The sequence below is a fragment of the Vicugna pacos genome, chromosome 1 (assembly GCF_048564905.1).
Source record: "Vicugna pacos chromosome 1, VicPac4, whole genome shotgun sequence".
NCBI classification, from domain to species: domain Eukaryota; kingdom Metazoa; phylum Chordata; class Mammalia; order Artiodactyla; family Camelidae; genus Vicugna; species Vicugna pacos.
The window spans coordinates 4,614,989-4,635,173 of record NC_132987.1 but is presented as its reverse complement, the minus strand read 5'-3'; the positions used below and the strand labels follow the sequence as shown (position 1 = coordinate 4,635,173).

Sequence of the window (20,185 nt, the reverse complement as noted above, 5' to 3'; positions counted from 1 at the left end):
TTGGAAAACACAGCCTCCCACAGACATGAATTCAGAGATGCTATGTTCATTTGCAGTTCATTCTACTAGGAGAGAACTTTGAGACCATTCAGGGCTAAAATGGAATACAGAAATAATAAAAATGAAGGCAATAAGTGGAAATAAGGAGTTGAATATTGACTAGAAGGGGTTTTGGGGCATTGAAAATAATCATTAAGTGTTAATCTCAACAGTTCTAACTGGAAAATCCCCGCCCTGCCCCGGCCGAAAAAAAAAAAAAAAACCACCGTATTTGTTACTCAAAGAGATCACATATCTTTATGAGATCTGAAACTCTCAAATCATTTTCATCTTCTAGAAAAACCATCCCAGGGTCCTCCAGGGTATTTACAAAAAGAACAGTAAAACATTCATTTCTTTAGCACGTTGTAATGAAAACCATCCCCAAGTACTTAGCTTAACTGCTCTGTTTACTATGGGGTTTCAAATGCCATTGAGTCTGTGTTATATTTTCATTGGTCTGGAGTCATGGGGATAGAAAAGTTTTTGGGTTTTTTTTTTTTTTAAACCAAGGGTTAAAACTAGGACAGCATCCGTCCAACCACACCATCTCCACATTTTGTAAAAGTGCCTTTCGTTTGTGCTTTGGAAGCCTATGTAAATCAGGGAGCGAAGGGGGAAAAAAAGTCACACATCCTGGATGTTAAAGGAACGTGGTGTGAAGGGGAACATCTGCTCCCGGTTAAACTTTATACTCAGGTTCTTTCGCCTCCATCACTGAGGCGTGCTGAGGTGCTGAGATTTGAGTTCCACGAAGACTCTCAAACTGATTTTCCAGAACATTCCCAGGAGTCTTAATGAGCCCTCAAGGTTCTGTGCCCCAAGCTTGTAATTCCAGGGTCACTGGTGTTTCCGAAGATAAAATTAGGGTTGTCAGACCTCAGCAGTTTCAAGATTCTAGATTCTGGCTAATTCTTTTTCCATTTTCTTTTATTTTTCCCCCTTCCCTTTTCAAAATGCACTGTCTTGTCTTAGGCAGAGGCTTCTGAAAGAAGGCCCAGTGGAATGCCCAGTCATGAGGCCTTTTTTTACCTTGATGAGAAGTGCTGATAGGAGCAAGTTGCTGGTCTGTGCATATTTGCCTTCTCCTGAGGGGAAGATGACCTGGTCTGTTAAGGTGAACTGGAAACTCAGGGGCCGCAAGTAACTTTAATACTGCTTTCTGGAGATATACCCCCACCCCCGCCCCCACCACCAGCTGCAGCCCTTTAATTTCTCCAGGCCTTAGTTTTCTTCACTGTTACAATGATACACGGAGCAAACGATGTCCACATTTTCACAATCTCAAATGAATGTATTTGTAAAACATAATTGGCCCCAGATGGATAATTCCCGAAATTGTAGACTCATAGACGTTTCCACTTAGAAGCAACCTCAGATTCTGCAGATTTAATCTCTTGCCTGTTCATTCCTTTCATAAACATTTATTGAGTATTTACTGGGGACCAAGACCTGTTCCAGATGCTGGGCCAAAATAGACAACGCTCCTGCTCTCACGGAGCTCTTGTTCAACTGGGAAAGACAGACAATATGTTAATTTAAAATGTGGAAATAAGTGACACGGTGCGGATTAAACAAAGAAGTATGCTGGAGAGTGACCATTTTTAGACTGGGATTTCAGGGAAGGCCATCCTGGGAAGAGGAGACCCTGGTGACAAGGAGGAAGCAGTCAGGGGGAGGTGGAGGGGAACAGCATCCCAGACAGGGAGCCCCAAGTGCTGGGGCCCTGATGGAAATGAACTTTGCATGTAAAATAACGAAGGTGGAGGAAGCGGCAGCCTGGGGCGGTCCCCTGGGGTGAGGACGGGAGTGCCAGCTAGAGGTGGGCATAGGGACTGCAGGGCAGCCGAGCGTCCACTGGTTGGTTGTCTGGATGGAAGACCTTAAGCCTTCTTGTTGTGACCTTGAGTGGATCAGAGGAATTTAACCTTGTGGGAGGGGTCCACTAGAGAAAGACGAGGATGTAACAGCAGGAAGGTGGTAAAAGAAGCGAGTCACATGCTGGGCAGGGAAGGGTGAGAGTGAGCTGTCATCTGTGTGTTTTGTATTTTTTCCAGGCTGCTTTCTGGGTCCTCTCTGCTGGTTGTATGTGACTCGGTGACCCCATGTCTCAGTTTGCTTGGACAGTTCTAGCTTATTCCTGTTGTTACAGCATAATTGTTAATAGTTTCACCTTTTGCTTTCAAAAGTGTCAAACTGTTCAAAAGTTTGGACGATAGGTTACCGGTTGTTTAATGCATCAGAGCCTCGTGGTCTTGCCCTTTAGTCCCAGGTGGCTGTCTCTACTTTTAATCTCCCATCTACCTCTCCATCCTTTCCCGTGGCAAGGGTGAGCTCTTCTGACCTCTCCCACGAGCCCTGTGGTGCCTCCCAGGCCCCCAACCACTCTCTCTGCCTCCTAACTGCTTGCTTCAGTTACCCACCCCCCCCATACCACATCCTGTGGAAAGATTACATTTTCCTCGGGAAAAGCCTGATTATGTCACTGCTGCCAGAAACTGTTATGGCATGTCATTGCCTGCAGAATAAAAGTCCAGACTGGAGATTTCAACATTCTTTAAGACTCACCCCCAGTGTTTCACAGTATAGCTTAGAATTTAGGACATACTACAGAGAATGCACGCTGAGCAGTGTAATAGGTAGGAATATGGACTCTGGAACCAGACTGCCGAGGTTTAAATCCTACCTACCATTTGCTGGCTGTGTGCCCTCGGGCAGGCTGTGCAACCTCTCTGGGTCTCAGTTTTCTGATCTGTAACTTGGGGATAAAAGAGAACACCTACTGTTATCATTACATAAGGATGAAATGAGTTAATCCATGTGAAGCTCTTAGACAGAGTTTGGCACATGGTGAGCTCAGTACGCAGAAGCTACTGTTTTGATGGATTTGGGTGTAGAACATTTGTCCTCCTCTGCATAACTTAGGACACCATCTTACCTCTTTGCCTTTGCTAGTCTTGTTCGTGCAGGATGCTTTCCCCCAAACCGTGTCTGTGTGCAGATTCCACCTGTGGGTTAGGGTTTTTTGCCTGTGTGGTTTTCAGCTGCTATGAAACCAACCAACCGTGAAATCTGGTGCCCATCCTTTGACTTACCCATGGGTCTCTGACAAAAGTTTAATGCTTTTAAGGCTTTCCTCACATAAAGTTTTGAGCCTTGATGTCTCCACTGCCTTTGTGGGTGGGCACAGGCGTTAGTGGAAGCCTGGGGCGGGGAGGGTGGGGGGCGGCCTTGCAGCCTTGGTGGGAGATGCAGGTCCTGCTGCTGGTTCTTGCCCCTCAGTGCTCCTGCCTGGATGATGCCAAGGTCTTTGCTTTTGCTCCAGGATCCTGGTCTGAGCACATCCATGCTAAGTTCTGCTGATGGGCAGCTGTTGAGGGAGACAGGGCATTTGCAGGATCCATGCACATCTGCCAGAAGTGACATCCCGTCAGTCTGCCCCAGCCCGTCCTGCCCCTCCTGATCCGGTGCATCTGCTGTGGCAGACTGCTCGGTGAAGGGCAGTGGGTGGGGCTGGACACTGACTCCAGAAAGGATGCTTCAAAAACAGTCTTCAAGTATACCTCAGTAAAGCTGAGAAAAGGGATCTTGAGCAGACCCGAGGGAGGTAAGAGCTAAGAGGAGGTGTGCGGTGAAGCTCCCATCCCTCCCATCTTCAGCTAGTTCCCAACGCCCCATGAAAACCAGCCCACCAGAAGACCCAACCTGATGTCAAAAATATAAATCAAAGATGAAAAAGGGAAGTGAACAAGGAAAGGCAAAGCCACCCTAACGCTGACCAGAGCTGATTGGCTCAGAAGCAGACACCTGACCTCAGCTGAGTCAATCAGAGCCCTTCCCTGAGATCTGTCACTTGTGTGTAGCCCGGAGTTTTAGACATTCTTTCTCCAGTGGCTAAGCTGTGAGCAGAAAGACTCAGAAACTGGCAATGGCCATATTTTCTGCCACATGGAGAAAACTAGTACTAGTATGAGAAGAAAGAGGCTGAAAAATAAAGAAGAGTAAGGAGAAAACTTGGAGCAAGTTTCCTGGCAGTGCTGGGGGTGCTGGTTCCAGGTGTCCCTGAGGTCCTGCTGTGGCCCTTCCCACTGGCCGCTTGCTCTCTGAGACACCATCGGGTTATTCCTCAGAGACAGGCCTTTCCTTGTCCACCTCCCTTCTGTGTCTTTGATTGAGACTTCTGACATCCAGTTGGAATCTGCTGTTGGGCATTAGAAACTAGCTGAAGATCTTGGAGGGACGGGAGCTTCACAGCACACCCGCTCTTGGTTCTACTTATTTCTCAAGAACTCCATTTTCAGTGAAGAGTGAAGTTACAGGCACAATCTAAGTAGAAGAACCAAGTCCATGAACACAGATAAGGCCGGCCGAGAAAACTCCTGTTGTCAGAAATGCCTGCCCCAAACAGAGCCACCGGAGGACGGAGTCGTTTTCTCCTCCTTCCCTGACCCTCGACTCCATTTATTCCTTTTGTTTTTAAGGGAGTTTGCAGTTCTCCAAGTTCTTTCATCGTTTCCCACCAAACCACTCCTAATAGCAGGAGAGAATAAAGGAGGACCTCTTGCCCCCAACTGCAGCCCTGCCAGAGGCTTCAGGGCAAGCAGTGGTCCCTCAAGCTGAGCGTAGGCAGTTTGAGAAGGATGGAACACATCGACTCTTGAGGGTCTCTGGGTTGCCCCTTGAGTTAGACCAATGCGTACTAAATCCAAGAGGTCAGGGATGGCCTGTTTGCTTCCCCATCACCTGGTACCCAGCACATTGTAGGTATTGAGTAAGTACTTAGGGAAGGAATGAATGGATATCATTATTCCCATTTTATAGATTAGGGAACTGAGACTCAGATAAATCAACTGAGTTGACCAGTAACATAGCTAGTGAGTGGCAGGGCTGAGTCCCAAGCTTTAGGCCTCAGATTCCTCGTCAAGGGCTGATTCTAAGAGCTCTCAGTCATTAAAAGAGAAAACCACGATGCCAGGAAGTCTGCGTGATCCCTCCGTGTGGTCTCATATTAGAGCTAGACACCCGGCAGTGCTTGGTAACACTTTCAGTTCCTGAAGCTCAGTGTTAATACGTCAGAACTAAAGGCAGCTCAGACTGGAGCTAAAAACCCGTGCTGTTTTTGAACCTCCTTTTTCAGAAAGCTGTACCAGAGTCGAGGTGGCAGAGGATGAGAAGGGTTGCAGGGTTGTGTGTGTGTGATAAATCATTCATCGTGAAGACTCACGTGAAACCGTGCCACACAGAAGAGCACTTCTGTGCCTGTTCTTGCTACACAGCACGTGCCTCTGTTTGTAGGTTCCCTTTGTATGTTGTGGGTCCTCCCCAAAGTCTTTAAAATGGCAGCTGTCATGGTGGCTCATGAGTTGTGAGGGAGGGTCAGAGTGGACGGTGGCTTTGGTTTAGGGTCCATTTGGGATGCGTGTGTGTGAGTCTTAGCTTTTGCCCTACATTATACGCCTCTCCAGTTGTCAAAAGCTCTGTTTGTATTGCTCGGTTTTATCTGGCTTATTACACTAGCACTGTCCAGGAGAGCTTCCTGGGGTGATGGAAATGTACTGTGTTTGTGCTGTCCGGTGCTGGCGTCACCAGCCACGGTAGCTGTTGAACACTTGAAATGTGGCTGGTGTGACTGAGGAATTGAGTTTTTCATTTCATTTTATTTGAATTAGTGGAAATAGTCACCCTTGGCTGGCGGCTCCCATACTGGATAGCACAGCTCTGTGTTTTCAAAAAGTCTGTAGTTGTCTGAGTCTCAGCATTAAATTAGCGCATTAGTTATAGGGATTCCAGTTAGTTCATCCTAAAGTTAGACACTGCCTATAACGTAACAAGTTAAGTCTACCCATTACAGATTTAATGCCGTCAACTGAAAACATGGCGGGGACATTTCTGCCACCTGGGCAACAGTGGCAGCTGTCAGCCTTCTTGCTTCGCTTCAGCCTCTCCCCTGGGACCTCGAGTCAACACGAGGCTGAGTCCGAGTGGCCTTGTTCCTGTTCAGGGCACATTTCTCTCCCTGCCTGTGGGGAACGCTTAGCCATCTCTCCATTTCACATCCGGTCCAGTTTAAATTTGGAGACCTCTGTCACCCTGCCCCCTGCCTTGAGCTTTCTTTCCCTTGCTCTCTTTACCTGCTTTCCTCCTGTGTGAGAGCTCCCCAGAGCCACAGCCGAGACGATCGTCCAGCTATCTGTGTATCTTTATATCTGCATATCGAGAGATTAGGATTTGGGTTGATTTATTTTAAGAAATTGGCTCATGTGATTGTGGGAGCCGGCCAGTCCAAAATCTGCAGGACCATTTGGCAGGTTAGAGGCTAGAGGTTGCAATCTTTTATTATTATTATTTATTTTATTAATTTGCGGGGGGAAGTAATTAGGTTTATTCATCTATTTATTTAATGGAGGTACTGGGGCTTGTACCCAGGACCTCATGCATACTAGGCATCTACCACTGAGCTGTACCCTCCCCCTGCTGTTGCAATCTTGAGTCTGAAGACTGAAAACTCAGGCAGGTTGTCTGTGTTGTTGTCTGGAAGCAGAATTCCTTCTTCTTTGGAAAACCTCACTCTTCGCTTTAGTGGATGGCAAGGCCCACCTACATCATAAAGGATAATCTGCTTTACTTAAAGTTAATGAATTGTAGGGGGAGGGTATCGCTCAAGTGGTAGAGTGCGTGCTTCGCGTGCACGAGGTCCTGGGTTCAGTCCCCAGCACCTCCTCTAAAAGTAAATAAAACCTAATTACTCCCTCCTACCGAAATAAAATAATTAAATAATACAATAATAAATATTTTTTAAAAATAAAGTCAATGGGTTGTAGATGTTAATCACATCTAAAACTATCTTTGCAGCTCTTTACAGCAGTATCTAGACTGGTGTTGACAACTAGTCACCATAGTTTAGCCAGGTTGACACAAAATTAGACTCAGACAAAGTGGCCTAGACTGTCTCTGACCCCTCACCTGGGCCATCTGATATGGCCTGTGGGTACTCCAATTTCTATTCACCTGTCAGCTGGAGCCTTCTCTGCTCCTTTTCTGTATGACAGATAGCCTTCATTTTTCCCAAGTCCAGCCCATGTCCCATTTCTCCCTAACTGGTTTTCCCCTAATTGATGTTTCTTCTCTGAAACACCAAGACGTGTACAAGACAGGACACAGTACATATTTGCATTCATCATTAGCAGCGTGAAATTCATTTTGAAAGGAGAGTTACAGACAGGATGTCCTAGATTTTCTGAGAGTATCCCAGTGTCATGTTGTTATTTTTAATAAAAATGATTCTTGAAATACATAACCAAAGAGGATATCATTTTTCCATTGAGACTTTTTTATTGAAGTCAGGTATTTAAAAAATAAAAAAGAAATCTTTTTCACATCATGATCCCTGGTTGAAGGTTGGGAAAACATAGTTAACTGTCCAATTTGTTCTCACTCATTATAAGAGCAGGTAAGTGAAGTCTGGGGTCAGTGGAAAATGATCTTATTTAATTTTTGGTGCCCAAACCAGCAGTTACTACTCTTTTAAGTGTTGAGGGTGGGGTGGTTCTTAAGTGCAGCATAAATGAAAAAGACGTGGATGAGGGGATATTTCAGTTTAATCTAGTATCTGACTGGGCATCGGGGCACAGGTTGGATTGTATGCTGTGGAACTGTAGTGTCTTGAAGGAGCGCCAGTTTTCATTAAGATGCACAGAGTCAGATCAGGGCTTTGCTGTGATCTAACTGCAGTTGTGAGAGCAATGCTGTGGGCATGTGGGTGACAGTCTGTGGGCAGTGCCTTAACCAAGGTGGCCTGGGCATTCAGGATGTGATCTTCCATGTAGATTTGATTCTGTGCTCCTGAGGACCTGGTGTAGCTTGAAGGAAGGGTGGTGTCCAGCAGCAGACGATGAGCCCTGAAAGTCAAGTGATCTTAGGCATCTGGAATGGGAGAGGGGTCAATCTGGCCTGATGTGGTGAGTGGAGACAGGGGTTTACAGCAAGCGGAGAGCTTGGGAGACGCCGTGGCTCCGGCTGAAGGGAGAGGGTCCACCATAGACACATCAGCTGTAATCACTGGCCATGCAGGTCTGAACCCCAGAGGGGAGTCAGGGCTGGGGAATCTAAGCTTGGGAATAATTAACATCTGACTGGTGGCTAAATCCAGGTGAGTAGAGGTTACCAAGGGGAGTGTAGGTTGAGGAGAGCTGGTGGCCAGCGGTGAGCCCTGATGAGCACTGTCCCGGGCCCGCCTTTATCATGAGCATGAGGCTTGCTTAAGGAAGGTTGTGAATCAGCGAATGAATCAATGCTTGAAGAGGAAACAAAGTTCAGTTTGACAAACATAGTCAAGGGACATTATGAAAAAGAGAAAAGAAAGTTCCCTGCCAGGACGAGGCAGAAAACCAGAAGTCCCAGGGCCCCAAGAGTCCAACCAAATATTGATCTTTATGAAATCTAAATGCAGGTCTTCTGGTTAAAAAAAGACTACTCCCCTTTCTGGTAAACAGTGTGGCAGCCTGTTCCCAAGCCTTTGAAAGCTAATAGCCCTTGACCCACTCATTCCACTTCCAGGAATCCCCCCCACCAAGAAAAGTAAACAGCCCAGCCTCATTTCTGGGCACTCCTGGCTTCCCATGTCAAGTTCCAGAAATGTTTCTAGAAATTTCTTCAATACTCAGGCTCTTACACACCCCCAAGCCTTTGCCCATGATGATTGTTCCGTCTCTTTCACCTTCCTGGCGAACTCCTCTTCATCCTTCAAAGCCTCCTGCAGATTTGGTCCCCGCATAGGATTTATTTAGTGTTGTGTTTCGGGGGGGGTGGGATTTGAATTTGGAAGTTATAGGTGAGGCATGTGTACCCCAGTGCTGCCACGCCTCACCTCTTCCATCTGTAAGACACCATCTCGTTTGTCACCTCCCACATCTTCCATGAGGAACTTTCCTCAGTGTCCCCTTCAGGTGGAAATAATCGCTTCCATCGCCATCATTTCTATACCTTTCTATCTGTCGCTGCGTTTATCACCCTTCATGAGACATTGCTGGAATATTTTTTTTCCATTATAAATGCAAGAGGCATGCTTATTAGATACATTTTGAAAAATTACATACTCATGAAATACTGTCTCGGTGTCGTAATACTGTGTGTAAAAAGTTTGGAATCTTGATTTTTTTTTGTATAACATGATAATATAAGCATTATTGTGCCGTGTTAGTGTAATGATTTTAAGTCTGTTTACAGTAATCGGCTGACTCTTTTGAGAGTTAGGACTCCTCTTTCGTATCCCTAGCACCTAGGCGTGATGTTGGTCTGGGCCAGTGTAGGGACTTAATAAATGTTTGTTGAATTCTACACTGAAAAATGAATTGATCTCCATCCACGAGTGTATCCTCTCATTATTTTATGCATTCATTCAGTCATTTGTTCCACAGATCTTTACTGAGCGCGTACTTTATGTGGGACGTCATTCTAGCACTGGGGACCCAGCAATGCACAGAACCCCTGCCCTCGTGGAAAGCACCTTCTAGAGCCGTAATTCCCAAACTTTACGGTACATGTGAGTTACCTGGAGGGCTTGCTCAAACACAGATCGCTGGGCTCTGCCCCCAGAGTTCCTGATTCAGTTTCCCATTCAGAGGGGCCTGAGAATTTGCATTTCTAGCAAGTCCCCAGGCTGAGGCTGCCGATATGAGCACCCGTGTTGAGAAACCCTGACATAGAGGATAAGTTTGTAGTCTAGCAGGGCAAAGGAATGTGGTTGTCCAGTTTGTTGTGGGAGGACACAGGTCTGGTTTACGTCAAAGCCTCTCTGATTCTTCAGGCCCCCGTGAGGAGGGAGGGTTCTGGGGTGCTACCCTGAGTGCAGGGTCCTCGCCTCTTCACTCTGGATGAGCCCCAGCAGTCTCTGCAGAGTCACTGAAGTCCGGGACCGATGAGGAGGCAGGTGGAGCAGTAATGATGGCCACGGTCGCCTCTCTGTGCCTGTCCCATGGCACCCTCACCATGTGTAATGTCTCGTCTCCAGAGCAGCTGCAGGGGAGGTGTGGTTTCCCCCCATTTAATAGATGAGAAAACTGAGGCCAGAAAGCTCAGGTCCCATACCCCGGTTCCCTAAGCCAGTGAGTCAGACATCTGGGGCTTCAAATGCTGCCTTTCTGCGTCCAAACCCCGTGACTCAAGTTGAGACCGACCTGTGGTTGAGCCCTCAGTGCTGCCGACTGGCAGAAATTCTTCAGCATCCCTCGCTGCTTCCTCTGCAGGGAGACGCTGGTAGCAGGGCTGGGCCTCAGCCTACGTGCTTCTCCGGTGTAGCAGCAGATGGAGACTCTCAGACTTGAGGTTCATGAGGGACAGAGCCACACTGGGGTGGGGGGGGGCCTCTCAAGAGCTATAACAGCAGGTGCAGTTTGTGAGGAAAGAGCTGACTGTCCTGCCTGGACGAGCTCCATCTGGAAGTGATCCATATTATTTTCTCAAAGGTAAAAGTTCGTGGAAGTTTAGTTGTAATTTATTTTACCTGCTAGTTCAGGGCGTTGAAAATGCACATAATGTGTTCAAAACGACAGGAAAAGCCAGTCCTCCCAAACCCTTGTGAAGAACCATATGCCGGCAGCATCGTTTCACAAACAGTTAAGACTAGAGAAAAGCCATCTCACCGCTGCAGTGGGAACCTGGGGAGGGGGCACTCAGGTGGTCCAGGGCCCAGGCTCTGACACATTGTGGAATGCCACCGTCTGTTGTGGTTGTCCACATCTGTCAGATTACCTGAATTATTTCATTGTAGCTCCGCAGAGCAGGGCCTTCAAAGGTCTGTGCTCTACTCTGATGTTCACAGCAGCACTATTTACAGTAACCAAGCCATGCAAGCCACCTAAATGTCCACCATCAGAGGACTGGATAAAGAAGCTGTGGTATATTTCTACAATGGAATACTACTCAGCCATAAAAATGAATTGATACCATTTGCAGCAACATGGATGGACCTAGAGATTATCATACTAAGTTAAGTGAAGTAAGTTAGGAAAAGACAAATATCACCATTTATATGTGGACTCTTAAAAAAAAGATACAAGTGAACTTATTTACAAAATAGACTCATAGGCATAGAAAACAAGTTTATGTTTTCAAAGGGGAAAGGGGAGGGGGAGGGATAAATCAGGTGTATGGAATTAATATACACACACCACTAAACATAAAATAAACAACAAGGAATTACCGTACAGCACAGGGAACTATATTTGCTATCTTGTAATAACCTGTCATGGAAAAGAATTGGAAGCTGTACACCTGACACTAACACAATATTGTAAATCACCTAGAGTTTAATAAGTAAAATTTTTAAAAACTGGAAAATAGAATTGAAGGGGAGGGATGTTTGTTTAAAATGAGACTTGGAAGTTCTGAAAAACAAAGGTCTGTGCCTTATCAAAATGTCTCCACCTTCTATCAAGAGTTAAGAATATAAAACAGGGTAAGAAAAATGTCTCTTCATTTTCTGTAAGACTAAGGAAGAAAATTTGCTGCATATCTCAGCCAGTGTCATACAGCAGTTTCTTACTGGCATATTATGCTTCTATCATATTGACCAGGAGTCTTTCCTTGTTTCGTGGGAGGACTGTGAAATCCATTGCATTTCTCTTTTCCTTTGTGCTGCCAGGGAGCTCGGAGCTGTACCTTGTCAGCTGTCCCTTAACCTAAGGCTTTTTGGGGTTATTATCTCCCCACTCTTTTCTTTTAAAACTTTTGATGCCTGTGTCTTCTTTTTAGAAGCTTTCCAAAACAATTCCTAACATTAGGTAGATATCACAGATTCGTGGGTAAAAAATGAATTTTCAGGATGAAAAGGATGACTTTAAGTTTTTCTTTTTAACTTCTGAAATGTGAATTGAGCCAGCCATGGGCATGCGTATGGGCACGGACATACCCAAGAACATGTATGTGCTTGATGCTTGGACAAGTGTCCACTTGGTCTTGACCTTAAGAGAGAATGAGCTTGGATCCGAGGCAGGCCTGGCTTTGAACCCTGGCTGCCCACAGCTTGCTTTATGACATTAATGTCTCTGGGTCTCAGTGTCCTCATCTGAGATGAAGATAATGATACCATGCAGAGTCGTTAAAGGATTTAGCAAAACAGTTTCTATAAAATGCACAGTGCAGGGCTCGGTGCATAGTAGGCCTGCAGCAGATGGTAGTTACTACTATTGTTATCATTATGTCTGGCACAGGCTAGACTTTATAGAAAGGCTGGGCTGTGTATTCTTAACTGCTCCAGGTCATTTTCTAGAATGGCCCGTGTTGAACTGAAATGACCTTCTGCCTTAAGTTAGGGTGGACCATCCGGGGAGGGCTACCAAGGCTGGCTTCTCCTTTAGAGAGTAGCTCTGTGCTAGGATTTCGTACTAATTCTCAATGCCAGGGTCCCATCACTGCGGAAGCCTCAGGATTTTCTGAGGTCATCCACTTGGGGGTTGTTGACTAACACTCACACAGCTCAGAGGCTGCCACCTCCTGATTTATTGGTAAAGGGACTTGAGCATCCTTGCCCAGAAAGTCCCTTGAAACCTATCTCCTAGTTTTGGCCGGCTCTTGCTTGATTTTATTTGGCTATTACCTTCCATTTTTCTCTCACTTCTGACTGTTAGCCAATTGCCTGGGGTGTTTTTTAGGGAGGGGAGAGTTAACGTGGCACAGTACTCCGTGTGGCCATTTGGCCCCCATCTGGAGGCTCGGGTGAGCAGGGGCCACCTGTTACCTGGACCGGGGTACAGGGAGTGTGGCCGAGCGATGCCGATGGGCTGGCCGTGATTTCTGGACGCCTTTGGCTTCCCTGTAGACTACTGTCATTGGATGTCCCTTCTCGCTGGGATATTCCCGCCGGCTTTTGCGCAGGGGGATCCTCCCCACCCCTGCCCTACTCTGCCAAAACTATTGTTTAAAAGAGGAAGCTCTTTCGGTCATAAAATGTCCCCTGGTGGTTAGTATCTGGTTATATAGACCTGTTGCGTTAGATGGTAGCCTGATTAGCAGGAAGTAGGTGATTCATCAGAAAAAAAGAAAAAATAAACCCTTACCAAAATGAACTTCCTCTTTCAGCCTCTTTGTTCCAGCTCATCCTTTTAGAACCTTTTTGTAGCTTCTTAGAAAAAAATTACTCATCGGGACTAATGCAGTGTTTCAAAGGGAGGTCATCCCAGCCCTTCACAGCCAAATGTTTTATTTTTCCATAGTTTCAGAAAAGCCAGCCCCACGCTGTCTGTTCCCAGTGGGGCCGGGGCTGGGGTGTGGGTGCTGCCTTGAGGCGTTTCAGGTGTGGCAGGCCTCCCACCTTTGTTAGGACGTCCCCTTCACCCGGTCCTTCCATTCTGTTTGCCCCACAGGTCCAGGAGGCTGCGAGTCGGGGCCTGAAATTCGTGGGGGTCATACCTCAGCACCGCTGCCCGGGGACCTCAGCAGGCAGCGGCCCCCAGACGGACGCCAGGAATGCGACAAAGGAGCCTGGCAGGTGTGGGGATGAGGAGAGCCTGGGGGCTGCAGACGGGAGCCCAGAGCCTGGCCAGGGCCCGGGAGGGGAGACACCTGCCGCCCAGCAGCCCCGCTCAGCCTCAGGAGAGTGTGACGGCGCGGAATCTCCACTGCGCGGGGTGAGCGAGACCCCAGATGGACCGGATGGTGACCCGTCAGAAGCTCAAAGAGAACCACTCTCAGGAAGTAAGTATGTCCTCGTGAGGACTCTGACCCACTTACAGAGGCTGCTAGCTTTTCAGGAATCCCCCTGGCATCTTAGGAAAAAGGAGCAGAATTATCTAGAGACAGCAGTCCATCAGACAGGAGAAACTGTCAAGCAGTGTCCCGGACCTCCTGACTGTTGCCTTCCTGAAGCTGTGACTTCCGGGGAGCAGGACCACGTGACACTGACCTGCAGCTGCTCCAAAGTGTCACGTGTGAAGTAGATTCTAGACGGAGAGGTGTTTTACCCCCTGTGTCCTTGCGCTGCCCCGGAATTACCCTGCTCTAACACAGGAAGTCTAACACGCTGGCCACCGGTGCAGAAAGTACCCTCCACTTCAGGGCCGCTTGTTTTGATTATCTGCCTCAGGAAGGAAACCAAGGCAGTCAGCTGAGGACAAGCTGTGCAGGAAGCTGGTGGTGCAGCTCACTCGGCTGTAAACCACCAGATTTCAGGGAGTTGATATAGCTGGCAGATGAGCACTGCGGAGGGGACACAGCCAAGGAGCCGCCACCAGCAGGTGGACCCTCTTAATCACATGGTCGCACCGGCCATTGGAGCCTGTGCTGCAGGTTGGGGATCAGAAATCAACACAACGAGGATGCTAGTTGATGTTTATTTTTTCTTTTATTTAAAAAAATTTTTTTTTAATGGAGGCACTGGGCATTGAACCCAGGACCTTGTGCACGCTAAGCACGCGCCCCGCCGCTGAGCTGCCACCCTCCCTCTCTACCAGCGGTTATTCCTGCTTGCCCTGAACCAGGCCCCGTGCCAGGAAGCATTTTGCACGGTGGTCCCTGCCTCCTGCCTGTGATGCGGGTGAGCTCTTGTATCATCACAGGAGTCCCCTTTCTCTGTAGGCCTTTCTGGGTCATCTCCCTGGTTAATGTTACGATTTATTGACTAATTCTTGAAGTCAGCCTCTTATAAATGCCGAGGGACCATTGATGCCTGGGGAACAGAAAAGAGGGCGAAGTAGTTTCTCTTGTGATGTCAGTTCTTCCTGAAAAGAAAGCTGTGGGGTGGTTAGTTCTGGGGCTGGTTGGCAGGTTGACCCTGGCGGGGAGATCGGAGCAGCCTCAGTTCTGGGAGAGACTTAGGTCCGCTTCATCGAGGCCCTGATCCTTCTTAAGTATGTGTGACGTGGATTGCCATGCGGGACTCTTCACACGGTGAGGGGTGGACTCGGCGGCAGGTGGACTCCCGTAGAGCAGCTGAGAGCACACTGGGACCCTGTGGGCGCCTCCCAAGGAGCGTCCCGGTCTTATTTCAGAGCCTCCGTCTCACACTGCCGTTGGGCTGAATCCTGAGAAGCGGGACGGGCCTCCTTGGAGCCCGGCTCTCCCATCCAGGACTGTGGGAGGGTTGGGGTCGGGGCAGGAGTCATGGAGAGGCAGGTGCGCAAGAAAGTCACCTTGCACGCGCTCATAGAGTTGGACTGTATCTCGTAGTTGGAGCACTCAGCCTCCTTGAAGGCTGAATGTCCGGGGGCCCCGTCTCCGTGGATCATGGCCCCCACCTGACCCCTGCTTCTCCCCTTGTTTTTCTGGGGGAGCCCTGCCTTGGCCTCCCTGGGAAGTCCACGCACTGCCCCCTCCCCGCCCCCACCGGCTGCCCCTCCCCGCTCCTTGCCCGACGTTCAGCTATCTTTCTCTCCGGGCCCCCTAAGGAGGGCGAAGTGCTTTTACTCCTCGTTCTGCCAGGTGGGCTTAAATAGGCAATCACAGCAAGACAATTAAAAAAAACCCAGAGGGAGTCTGCCTCCTCCCCTCTGCCTCCCTCTTTCATTTCTTTCCTCTGTAGGAGCCTGGGGGAGCCGGGCGCCACTGCTCAGACAGGACTGTCGCAGCTCAGTCCCCATGCCCCAGCGGGAAACCGGGCGCCCCTCCATCCCCCGCCCCCCGCGGGCCTCAGGAACTGCTCTGGCACCGGAGTTCTGCTCCCCGTGGGAGTTTCTTCTCCCTCACGGACTTTTATCTCTGCATCCTGGGGAATGGCCTTGGTTTGATGTTGTGCTGTGCACACATCACCTGAGCTGGGGTGGGATGGCCCTGCTCCAAGATGCTCCCGTCTCAGACCTCACACTTGCCCCCCTGGCTCCGGGGGAGACCCAGAATACAGCCCCCCTGCTGGGTTCCCCACGGGCTTCTGCGATGGGGAGAAGCTTCCGTCATTCACCATAAACAGGCCAGGGGGGGAGGCCGCTGCTCAGAAAGGTTAGGGAGGTGTCGCTGGATGTCCCCTGGTGTTTCTCTCCTGTCTCCCACGTCCCCCTTGTCTTCTGCTGCAGCTGCAGTCGGAGGAGCAAGGAGGCCACGCAGGTTAGCGCAGATTAGACCTGTTCTCACGGTCACCGGAATAACAGTCAAAGCCTTCCGAGCTCTGCCTTCCCACCTGCGCCTCCTCACTCCAGATGCCTGGAGATGCAGCCAGAAACCCGAGCCAGGGACCTCAGTGTCCTCCTCGGGAGGGGTTCTCTCCAGTAGGTCCCTGGGCAGGCACTCATGCTGGGGGATGCCCTCCGAGCTTGCCTTTTCTGATGGCGTGCCCCGTCCCTCGCTGGACCTGTCCACCCTTCCTGGGGCCCCTGGGATAGTTCCCTGTGGTTCTGTCCCCTCCCCCACCCCCCATCTACCACCTGCCACCATCTCTCTGGCCTTTTACTCCATCCATTAACAAACAGCTGTTGAACTCCCACCCGTGGTCGTCGGCGCCCGCTTTCTGTGTGCCGATGAGATTAGCCTCTTGTTAGAGTTGGGAGGCAGCCCAGGATTGGGGGTTTGAAAGACTCTTGGCTTTGCCTCTTACCAGCTTGTGATTCCTGGGGATCCACTCAAGGCTTTTGGGCACAGAAGGGATGCAGTGGGGGCTGGAGGGTCACATGAAATGGTAGCTCTGGAGGGCCTTGACAATGCATCCATGTGCCTGGGGCCGCTGACATCCTGACCAGGGGGACTCTGTGAATGGCTGTGCGTGCAGTGGGTTCCATGTTTTGCCAGGCAAGCAGGCCACCCCCAAGCATAGAGATGCCACACTGTTAGCACCCAAGCCTGAAGCAGCCTCCTCCCAGATTCAGAAATCTGCCCTCTCTTCTCCCGACGGCACCCACAGCCCTGCCTTCCCAGTGCACACCTTTCATCTTCACTCCCCTGCCTACCTCTGCAGACCGGAGCCCCCAGGCCAACTCTGACACCCGCTTGTTCCTGCCAACCCAGCTAGCTCGCCAGCCGCCTTCTCCTCCACCCTCGGAGCCCCATGCTTCTGGCCAGACTCTGAGCGCTTTCTTTCCTGCAGCGTGGGGGTCTCCTGGGATGCCAGGCCCCAAGCAGCCCACCTCCTTCCTGCAAGTGGTGGGCTCTCTGGAAGCCTGCAGACTTCTGTTCCGTGCCTGAGTCCCTCCTGCCTGGTACCAGCCTTAGAACTGGACATCTGCCTGCTTCCTCCTTGGTCTGAGGAATTTAACAGCAAGGCCTGAGCGGAACAGGCTGTCACGCCGGCAGCGCCTGGCCGGCCCCAGCCCTGCCCCCTCCTCCCTAACTTCTCGCCCTTGTCTGGCTGAGGTCCATCCATCAAACATCTATGTGGCACCTACCATGTTTTCTGAATGTGCACCTTTTCTAAACACAAGGGATCAAGACAAGCCCCCTCTACTCCTGAGTCAGGGGGCAAGAGCAAGACACCAAACAGAAGCAGAACTACAAGACAGGACTGTCTCAGAGCTCCCTGGGTGCTGGCCTGGGCAGCTTTTCAGCCCTTCTCAGAGCATTCTCAGAACAATGCGTCCCCTCCTTTAGGACATTCTGTCCCATGTCTGGAAAAATCTTCTAGCTGGGGTCAGGACAGAGTCCCAGAGCAACTGAGAAAAGGTAAACAAACTTGGACTTCTTTTTGGAATCCCTGGTGCCTGCTCATGTGAGGATGTGTGTTGGAGGATCAGACTTCTGGTGGGGGAGGGTGTTGCTCAGTGGTAGAGCGTGTGCTTAGCGTGCACAAAGTCCTGGGTTCAATCCCCAGCACCTCCATTAAAAAAAATTAAAAGAATATTAAGACATCAAAAGGCATCATTTGGGGACAGTTTCTCTTGGCTGGTTTCCATGTGAGTCGAGAGGACCGTGGCCAAGGAGCCCGCAGGGCAGAGGAGTTTCCGGAAGGGTTCTGCATCTGAAATCAGGTTTCTTCCAATGTTTCATTGCTGCTCAGGTTTTGGTGGCTTTGGATTCTAGCAGCCTTTCCTTTTCCTTCCTGAAAAGTTTATTTCTGTCCTTGGCTTCGGTCCTTCTCCCCCGGGAGGATCCAGACGGGAAAACTGGGGGCCTCTGTCAGTACCCCGCCATCCACCTCCTCTGCGTTGAGGCTCCGAATTCCCCGCCCCGCCCTGGCACTCTCCTCCCCGCGTTCCCTCTTTCTCATTATGCTTGTGGGAAAGTTGTGGTTTCCCCTGGCCCTGTAACTGGGGGGGGGTCCTTCTGTGTGACCAAGTGTCGTCATGTAGTCTTGGACTTCGGCCACGTCTCAGTTCCCCACTCATCATGTGTTTGTGCTTGACTGTGGCAGACTGTGGTGACCAGTGCTGTGGCCCACCTTGAGATCATCTGAGGACAGCTTTTTTGGGGTGGGGAGTGGTAATTAGATTGGCTTGTTTGATTGATTGATTGATTGATTGTTTGTTTGTTTGTTTATTTATTTAATGGAGGTACTGGGGAGTGAACCCAGGGCCTCGTGCATGCTAGGCACGTGCTGTACCACTGAGCTGTGCCCTCCCGACTAAGAGGACGGCTTTCTTAATCTCTGCCTGCAGATGACTCTGGAATGGGGCAGATGCCCCAGGGAATTAATGCCTCCAGAGTGGCCCTCAGCCCCTGAGGACAGATGCCAGCTTCCTTTAACCCTCTTAGGGCGATCTGGGGTGTGTGTGCACAGTGTCTCGGGTGCCCAGCTGCCCTGGAAGGAACCTGCTCATCAGCGCAGCCTGCCCTGGCGTTCATCTCTGCCCTGTTTCTCCTCTCGGCTCCCTCGCTCTGTCTCCTGGGATCACTTCCCCAGCGAACTACTTGCACCCAGAAGCATACAGGGTCTGCTTTAGAAGAAATCCAGATAAAGTCAAGGACTCGCTGGTGGCTTAGCCTCTGGCCTTTAGCAGCTGCAGCTTTTATGTGAGCCCCTGACACCTTGGACTGGAACATGCCCCCCTCACGTCCTGACCCGTCCCTCAGCTCTGATCCATTGCTCCATTCCCATCTGTTACAAGCCTTTCCCTACATGACCCCATTCCCCAAATGTGTATGTGAAAGTCGCGAAGGTCTAGGGATGGCTCGCTCCATACACCTAGCCCTGATTGCCCATGTGAAAGCACTTACTGGCTGGGATTTTCAATGGCTTCCTGAGTCAGGTAAATGGACCAAGAAAAGTAGTTTGGGGTGGGGAGGATGAACGGGCCAGCGTTGGTTGTTGAAAATCCAGGTGGCCGTCTGTGAAGATGGGGGCCCCTCCTTCCTAACTGGTTCTGTGCAGTGGATGGCGAGAAATGCCTCCTTCCCCTCCCTCTCATCCCCACGGCTGCTGACGGCAGAGTCTGTGGCCCAGAAGTGCTCCCTGGAGATCTCTGCTGGTGCTTGCTCAAATGGGGCTGTGAAAAGACTTCCTTTGTCCCAGAATACGGTCACCGTGTGGGATAATCTGAGATGCACGGGTGCATGTGTTTGTGTGAATTTGCCTCCTCCCCTCCTGTTTGCGGCAGACAGGTAGTGGCTTTCCTAACGGTGGTAAAGCTAGAGTTTCCTTTTGAGTGCCCTTATGTAGATAAAGGGAAGTGTGTCCATTGAAAAAAAGTCATGCATTCGGATACTGCAAAAGTTGTGAAACACTGAAACAGAGGTGTCTCAGCATGGGGGTCTAGGCGAGGTGTCTCCTGCGGGGAGCATGCTTGCCCTTTGTCCTTCTTGCTAAGGTCAACCATTGTTCATGACCTTTTAGATACTTTTTTGGAAAAAGGTTGTGGATCTTCTTCTTACCCAAGCGTATTCTAGCTAGCCTGTGTAAGCAAAGCTCTTTAAGCTGGGCGAACTCTGATGACTTGACTAAATGAGAAACACAAAAATAGACCTTCAGACTTAGGTGGAAATTCCAGGTATTAGCTTCTGGAGGCTGACGCTGGCCACTCACGACCAGCAGCACACAGAGCAGGCAGGCAGGCGTAGGACTGCTGCTGGGCGAGAGTGAGTATTGATTTTTGAAGAACCGAGCTATAAATGAAGGAGCGGGAAGCAGGGCCTGACTCCCAGTGCCTGCCTGGCTGTCGGAGCGACCCCACCGCTCTGGGCAGGAACCCTCGTTTACTGGAACGTATTTATTTTTACATATCAATGATGTATTTTTGATGTACTTGATTAAGTATTATGGGTTTGGCCCCAGGAAACACCACTGCAATTTATAAAT

General features: G+C 49.7%; 1 protein-coding gene across 2 annotated transcripts in view; it reads left to right on the top strand.

Moving 5' to 3' along the window:
• The window catches only part of RFTN1 (raftlin, lipid raft linker 1), a 177,046-nt gene that overhangs the window by 109,170 nt on the left and 47,691 nt on the right, over positions 1-20,185 (top strand). For both annotated transcript variants that reach the window (XM_072945905.1, XM_006205325.4), the window contains exon 5: positions 13,401-13,731. In XM_072945905.1, the coding sequence (XP_072802006.1) occupies positions 13,401-13,731 (331 nt within the window). The remainder of the gene's footprint in view (positions 1-13,400; positions 13,732-20,185) is intronic.